The 8,859-nt window shown below is 34.8% G+C and overlaps 1 protein-coding gene across 1 annotated transcript in view; it reads right to left on the bottom strand.

Moving 5' to 3' along the window:
• Positions 1-8,859, bottom strand: part of NAV3 (neuron navigator 3) — a gene marked incomplete at its 5' end in the record, with an annotated part of 142,797 nt that overhangs the window by 87,796 nt on the left and 46,142 nt on the right. Inside the window, one exon of the mRNA XM_006877704.1 lies at positions 1,878-1,961. Within this exon, the coding sequence (XP_006877766.1) occupies positions 1,878-1,961 (84 nt within the window). The remainder of the gene's footprint in view (positions 1-1,877; positions 1,962-8,859) is intronic.

Here is an 8,859-nt window from a genome sequence, read left to right as displayed (position 1 = left end):
ATATCATCCGTACAACTTCAGAAGTTTCACTTGTCTCTGACATTGATCCAAAGACCCAGGTTGAGACCACCTACACTAAAAGCAGAGAAATAAGTAAGTCAGTCTGTCTGTCAGCCAGTAACTAAGTCATCTGATTCTCTCTAGGAAGCCCGGACCTTACTGAAACATCAGTCTTTGTGAATTAAATTCTTAGTTTTTTCTGTTTTTCTTTTTCCAGTATTCTATAAAATCCTTTTTTTATTTTAAAATTCTTAAAAAAATATATATATATAAATGTATTTTGTTGTTGTTGCTGAAAATATACGCAGCAAAACATCCACTAACTCACTGGCTGTCACGACATGTACAAATCAGGCACACCGCGTTCTCTAACCATTTTCACTGTCCTTTTCTGAGTGGTTCTTCCCTTATAAATCCACTGTCCCGAAGGGTCCTACTTCATCGTTGGAGTTGCCGTTGTCAATTTGATCCCATAGAGGTAGTTCTTAAAAAAGCATAATTCTCAAGGTAGACCCTTTTTTTTTTTAAACTAATAAAGCCAAATGACTGTTTGATTTTAAGATCATTTCAAATGATAAATTTTGGTTTAAGGTTTAAAGATGAACTCAGAGCAATATTTTCAGTAGTTCACCCACCCTCCATGACTTCAGAAAACCTAGAGTCCATGAGAACTTGAAATTCTGTTCTACTTTTCCCCCTTTGATCAAGATTCTTCATGGAACCTTTGATTAGTGTTTGGTGATAGTAACAGGGTACCATTAGTTCTTCTTATCTCATGGCAAAGGAGGCAGTTACACATGACAGCAATTAGTCAGATAGTCTGCATCCTCTTTCTATTCCTGACTCGCCTTCCTCTGCTGCTCCAGGGGAAATCGAGAACAATTATTCTGCCTTGGATGGCTGTTTGCAAGCTTTTAAGACCCCAGACATTAGATAATGAACTGAGAGGCAGAACAGAAGCACTAAACATTATTACATATTATTAAGCCAACTAACTGGGATGTTTGATGAAACTATGACCCCAAATCTCCAAACCTGGGACCCAGATCCCATGAGGAGTTTGGTTGTACATAAACATTTTTATTTAACTTATATGACTTTACTTCAAAGGCAGAATGTATCAGATGCTAACTAGTTCTCACTGAATCCAAAATTACTTAAGATTGTCCCTTGTCCCATAGATAATATAACTTAAAGCCCTTTATGTTTTAGAATCTTAACATTCATTCAAGATCTTTTTTTCACTGGATCTCTTTGCCTGTACCCATGGTCTATAGATGGTTTACAAAATGGGCATTCATGAACATTCTTGTCAGGGTTCTTGTCAGATGCACAACAAATTGCTTCTAGGATATCCTAATTCATCTCCTGAGGAAGCATTTGTCTATCTTAACATTTGATATTCTTTTATTAGTTTGTTGTTGTTGTTGTTGTTATGTGCCATGGAGTCGGTTCTGACTCATAGTGACCCTGAACAGGGTTTCTGAGGCTGTACATCTTTACAGGAGCAGAAAGCCTCATCTTTCTCCCGCGGAACGGCTGATAGTTTTGAACTGCTGACCTTGCGGCTCACAGCCCAATTCGTAACCACTATGCTACCAGAGCTCCTTTATTAGTTTACGCCATGTGAAATAGAGTAATAGACTGTATAGAAAGAAATGTGTGTGTGTATGTGTATGTTTTCCAGTATGAATTAAGTTGAATCCTAAATTCTTAAATTAAAATCTGAAAAAAAGGTATTATCTTCTTATTGCTTTGATTTAGTATAAAATGAATGCCTTGGAGTACTATCTTTAAGTAGCTGCACCTCACGTATTTAAACACCCTGTGAAGCCTGCTGTCTTCTTTCATGTCCCTGTAGCAATTGCTGAGCATACCTTCTGTTCTGCTGTCATAGTCAGACTTTGCAGACGTCCAGTCATATTCCCTAAACTCTTTTCAAAAGCTGCTACAAGGTGAGCCTGTGAAAAAAAGAGAGAGAGAGAGAACACATTTTAAATGTCAGAATCTTAGGATGGCTGAAAACTGTTCATTACAAAATACTGAATTGCTGGTAGAGCTACTCTTTAAATACCATGACCATTATCATTAGCTCTCAGTGGTAATTGCTATAACACAAATCTTCATCTATCACTGCTAAAGTTTAGCTTCTTAAAATCAGTGTTTCAGTCTCTTGACATTTGAGTTCAACTGCTGAAAGGGGATGGTAGTTCACAAATAATAACATCTTTTCATTTGTATGTGATGAAGGGATTTGACACTCAAAATACTGAATAAAGTTCCGAGTTACCAAGTTTTTAGACAATGTTGACCAGGAGGTCACTAAAATAGCCAATTGGACAAATGTTACTTATTTTTAAATGACCGTGATGACCTTTGAGGATACTGTTAGATCTCTATTGTAATGATACTCTACTTCAACAGTCGGGCATCTGCCAACAGCCATATCATTATCTTTCCTCTTTCTACTTGACAAAGAACTGAATCCAAAACAGGTGTCTTCACTTTCCAAATTATTTTCAATAAAAGGGTTTTCCATTTTGTCTATTTTCTTTCCATTTTATCTACTTACACAGCGATGTAGAGGTAAGCCAGATAGAAATCATATTCAGTCAAATTCTGTTTAACGTTAAAACTCTGTGGTTTTATTTTACATTTCAGGAAATTTATATAACGTTGTAGCATATAACCATAACTTAGGATAATGAAGCGTTTGGCAATTTTACCACATCTCTAATACAGGAGAGTTTCTGTTGACTGACATGTCATGATGTGCCATAGCTAGAACAAAATAGTAAGTAAGATGACATTTTGTATGATGAGAAATATGTTACTTCCATCAATCACTATGGCTTGAGATAGAACTACAAGTGTATTATGTCAAACTCACATAATTTTATTGTGAACCCTAAAGAAATTAGGATCACCTATTTTACAACTCACATTTCTAATGAACATATAAGAGGAATATTTTGGCGATTTTTGACAAAAGATGGATTTTGGGGGTCATGTGAATGTGAGGACTCCAAACCAAAATAAAACATATAACTCTTCATAGCTCTTGCACAGCTAAAAAGCTCATGTATCTTTTATCAAATGAATCATAAAGAGTATTAACAACTAAACAGGAGAACTTTATTCCAGTAGAGGTAACAGCTAGAATGTCTGATTCTACTAGTATCATGATACAAAGTTGTTCTTGTTTTTGTTGTTAGGCATGTTGGAGTTGGTTCTGACGCATAGCAACCCTATGTTCAACAAGACAAAATGCTGGCTGGTCTTTAACAATTCTCATAATGATTGTTATGTTAGAGGCCTTTATTGTAGCCAGTAAGTTAATTCTTTGAGGGCCTTCCTCTTTTTCACTCAAGATAATAAAGTGTGATTTGGGATCAAGAAACATGGAAATTGTTAGAACACTATTCAAGAGAGTAATTCTGATCTAGGAACCAAACAACAATTTTTATGTACTTTTCAGGCTATGAATGTGGTATGATTGTTGAAAATCACTCTTTAAAGCCAGATGGATGACTAAGCCTTGAATCCTGGTTCACCTATCTTCACTCTTAGAAATGAACTTATGCAGAAATGCCTTTCTTTACCTAATATTGCAATATGGAGAAGCACAATTTGTAGAGTACTTGTGATAATTTTCAGTCCATCAATATAACCCCTCTGTCTGCCTCTGTTTTCTTCAGTTTCTCTCTCTTTCTAGTATATATATATATATATACACACACACACACATAAAATCACTCTTACATACATATACAACCAGGAAATTATACAACAAGGCTGTTAACAGATTTAACTAGATTGATAAAAAAAAAATACTTTAAGAGGAAAAGAAAGAATAGTCTTATAATTTAAATTTTTCTTAATGACAGGGAGTATCATTACAACAAGTTTAGGACCCTCACAAACTAGTGATAATCTATACCCACTTTCCCAAATATTTTAAGTGTATAAAATTGTGACAAAAGTATTTGTATGAAAAGGAACAAAATAAACAGCTTACCAATTTTATCACTAAATGAATACTCAAGTATCCATCAAGATCTAGGGACATTTCAAGACCCCAAAAGCCTTCCTTTGTCCTTTGCACATCACTGTCTCCTTTCTCTTCCACAAACATAACCACTAAATGCTCTTTTAATGTTATCTAAACAGTTTTACCAATGAAATAATATGGCATGATTCTTTCATGACTCTTTTCTTTCATTTAACACTGTGTTTTGGGGAATCAACTATGCTGTACATAATTGTTCTTGTTGTTGTTAAGTGCCATCCAGTCAATTCTGACTCATAGTGACCCTGCATAGGGTTTCTGATGAATAGCTGGTGAGTTTGAACCACCAACCTTGTGGTTCAAAACAACCTTGCAGTTCAAACAGTCCTTGCAGTCTAGCACATTATCCTGCAGCGACAAACCAGGTCTCCATGTTGTCTGTAATAGGAGTTAGTTTTATGCTGTAGATTATTCCTCTGTGTGAATTTATCACAATATATTTATACATTGTGTCCACTGTGTTCATTCTTACTTGTACTCTTAGAAATAATTCTACTGTGAACATATACTACGTTACTCAGACCTGAAACTAAAATCACTTGTTTTAAGACACAGAAAATTCTAGCAGCTAGGGAAAATTTTGAGGAGACTTTGCCATTATCAACTATGAGAAACTGAGTAAGATTCTACTCAAGTTTTCCAAGTTTTAAGTTTTCCAAGCTGGAAAGTTACAAGGTTTAACTGTATAACCGTGACTCCTTGAATATGTACACTGAAATAAAATTACTTTACCTTACAGACACATTTAATCAGTTTAATAGAAGTTTAAAAACTACCAAAGAAACCAGAGACCTAAGGAATATGCTATATAGTAAAGATTGACTATAGTTTGCATCAATAAGACTACTTACTACTAAATGCCAGTTTAAAATTTCTAGAAAAGTTCCTTTTATTAATTTTTCCACAAAAATGAATAACTTTATAAAAACATTGTGATTTGAATCACAATGTTCTTAATGAAAGTATGCTAAAATATGATTGTGGAATATTGACTTAATTTTATATCACTGTGGCTTCCTTTGTTGGATTAAGATTGTTACTTTGGAAGTAGTATAAGGTTAAATCTCTCACTAAGTAGAATGCACAGAGTAAAGGGACTATGGAGAAACACTTTGCCACGTTAATGATGATCTCTGCTACTTTAATGGGGAGAAAATAGGAAATTAAACTGTTTGAAAACTAGGACAACATATCTTATCTTGAAGTTTAAAAAAATAATAGATTTTTAAGGGAATTGTTAATCAGAGTTTACATGGTTCTTGCTTTCTTTAAGCAGCTGTATAGTTTTCAAATCAAAGTAAAATTGAATCTACATGATGATGAATAGTCCCTGACTTTGCTTAGATGAAGTTATCAAGGTAACAACATAAAAATAAATATTAGGTAATGGAAGATATTTTATACACACACTGTCTTTGGTTTTGGGAACATGAGACATAATCTGAATAATGTAAAAAGAAATATTGTGATGTCAAATAGTGAAATGAAATATCATCATTCATAACTTCTACATTGTATTTTTTACCCAGAATTGAATGATAGTCAACTCACCAAACAAAAAAAATATATTGTGAAATATTTTAAACCTCTGTATAAACATAGACAAATATATATATGCAACTACATACACATAAACACTTGAAAATCAAATGAGAACTGATGCTGAATCAGTTTTCAGAACTCTTTTATATTACACAAAATTATTCTTTTAGTTTTCAATTATTCTTTCATCAGTATATATAAAATAGTTTCTCTTAAAGAAGAAGCAGAAAAGCAAAATTGTAGACTATATAGAGGTATTAAATAGAACAAGCAAAATACACAAGAGATTACTAGCTACAGTGTTAATAATTTTGTGTGCTGAAAGTAAAAATGGAAAAAAAAAAAAAGTACTTTCTGTGTTGTAACATAATCAATCAGCAATGTCTGGAAAATGTTAGTGTAATAACTACCTCTTTATGACTGTTTCCAAATTGTCTAAGGGCTGAGATTTGTAAAGAAGGGATATTTAAAAACAAATGCATCCCACCTGACTTGGCTGCATGATGGTGTAGGTGAGAGGCCAGAGGGTACCTGGTTGCTTGTATGATGTGGCCACATACCTGCTGTCTCCTTTTTGTATGGGGTTCTTGCTTTCATCCTGCTTGGTGATCGGGTACTGATTCAGGGAAGGTCAGGTAATAGTACCTGTCAATATATCCCCTTTCCTTTCCAAAGACATTCTAGAATAGTTTTAGTTTTCCTGTGCAGCACTGGTTAGAGCGATTTTCCCAAAGGGAGGGAGGCTTAGTACAGATTCTACTGAGTGGAGGCTACATTCTCCCAGTCAAAAGAGAAGTGAACTGACTGGATATCTTTTCCATTTAAAACTGTTCCATTTAACAAACAAAAGAAAGCATTTTAGCAGAGAGCCAATTAAGTTTCAAATCTAGAAGTTAAAATAAGATTGTTAGATAGACTCTGCATAAATATAATCATACCATATCTAAACCTATAATATATCAACTATAAGAAATAACCCAAATTAAGGAAAAGAATTTATTTTTTGATAGTTATTCAAATAACAAATAAAAATGAATAGCTGGCAAGGTGTAAGTGATTAGAAAATTAAGTGTTTAAATATTTTTCATAAAGGCAAATACATTGTGATTGTTGTTAAGTGCTATTGAATCAGTTCCAAATCATAGCAACCCTGTAAATGATTTTCTAGGAGCAGCTGGAGGATTTGAACTGCTAACGTTGTATTAGCAGTACTGTGTTTGTCTTAAAAGTGCCATACCAGGATTCCTACATTGTAATTGGTGTTATTGTTAAGTGCCATGGAGTCAGATCTGACTCATAGCAACCCTATACAGGGTTTCCAAGGAGTAGCTGGTGGGTTGACTCAAACCAACCTTGCACTGTAGTGTATTAGCCTGCATCACCACACCAGGAAACTAAGGATGCAAATGGAGTCCTGGTGTGGTGCTTTAGGATAAACAGGACTGTAAACTGCAAGGTCAGTAGTTCAAATTTACCAGCTGCTCTTTGAAAACCCTATACAGAGTTGTTATGAGTTGGAACCGATTCTATGGCACTTGATAACAAAAACAACAAGATACAAATAAATACTGATTCATACCTACTAAGATGGTTGTAGTTTAAAGCAAAATAAAACAAGTGTTGGCAAAGACATAGAAAAACAGGAAACACGGTATACTGCTGGTGGGACTATAAAATGGTACAACTGCTGTGGAAAGCAGACTGACAGATCCTTAAACAAGTATATAATTACAATGTTGTTGTTAAGTGCATCGAGTGGGTTCCTACCCATAGCAACCCTATAATAGAGTTTCCAAGGAGCGGCTGGTGAGCTTGAACCGCCAACCTTGTGGTTCAAACCAACCTTGCCCTCCAGCGCCACAGGAGGACTCCATAATTACAGTCTGACCTACAAATTGTACTTTTAGGCTATATCCAAAAGAATTGAAAACAGAGTCTCAAACAGGTGCTTGTATTTGAATGTTGATTGTTGTTGTTATTGTTGTTAGTGTCATCTAGTCAGTTCTGACTCATGGTGACCCTATATAGGGTTTCCATGGTGCAGCTGGTGGGTTTAAATCGGCGGCCTTTCAGTTAGCAGTGCAGTGCCACACTATGATAGCAGCATTATTCTCAATAGCCAAATCATGGAAACCAAACAAGATTCCCTCAACAGATGAAAGGATAAACAAAACATCATATATACATATAGTGCAATATTATCATTCAATCATAAATAATCAAGTGTAGGTCTAATACATGTATTATGGATGAGCCTTGAAAACATTATGCTAAGTGAGATAAATAAGACTCAAAGAGCAAATATCATTTTACTCCACTTATATTTGAAGTATATAAAATAGGCATAGTCATAGTGATAGAGAGTAGGTTAAAGGTTTTCAATGGCCAGAGTGCAGATAATTTTTGACTTACCCTCATATGCTCCAAAGTTAAAACAAAAAAAGGGGGACTATGTAAAATAGGACATAGATTAGATTTCCATCTGCGGACTAAGTACTCCTAATGATAACATATATAAAGTTGGGAGAAATTGAGGCTATTTGGGCATTTTCTCCAAGACTGAAACTTTTAAAAATAAATAGATCTATTCCTCACTTTGTAACGATCCCTTCTGACATTTCACGCTTACAACAACAGTAAAAATCTACAGTTTTTATACATTAGCAATGCATATCTGGCAGTAAAGAACACCAACATGTAATGTGAGTGTACTGCTGGCTCTGACAGGTAAGGGTACATGCCAACCTCACTGTGCCAGGATTATAAGCAGCTTGGCAGGCAAGTAGTGATGTCATTTGGCAGTCATGTAATGATGTAGTCATAATCCACTTTGTTTTCTGATATGGTCATCTTCTATTTTTGCATAATTCCAATTTCAGTATCATGACCTAACCATGTTGATAAATTCATAGTGAGTATAACGTACTTGATACTGCGTCCTCTAATCCTGGGTTCTTTTTCTTTTTCATTGTCCCTTAGGGAGACAATATAGATAATATTTCCCTAACAGTCCCTTTCCCCCATGCCATTTTAATACCACTGATATGCTAGAGCTCTGAACTGTATGTATATCTGTAATTTCTACATAAACAGGTAAGGTCTTTTTCATCATCTCAGGATCATTTTTCATTCCTTTGTTGGTAACATCAACTCCTAACTGAGAATGCATGCTGCATAATCATGAAAGCAAATTAATTAAGATATGGCACACATGATGCAAGCAGCAGTAATAGTAGGAAGCCTTGATT

Source organism: Chrysochloris asiatica, unplaced genomic scaffold (assembly GCF_000296735.1).
Source record: "Chrysochloris asiatica unplaced genomic scaffold, ChrAsi1.0 scaffold00560, whole genome shotgun sequence".
Lineage (NCBI taxonomy): Eukaryota > Metazoa > Chordata > Mammalia > Afrosoricida > Chrysochloridae > Chrysochloris > Chrysochloris asiatica.
Note: the sequence above shows the minus strand (reverse complement) of the source record. Positions and strands in the feature narration are given on the sequence as shown.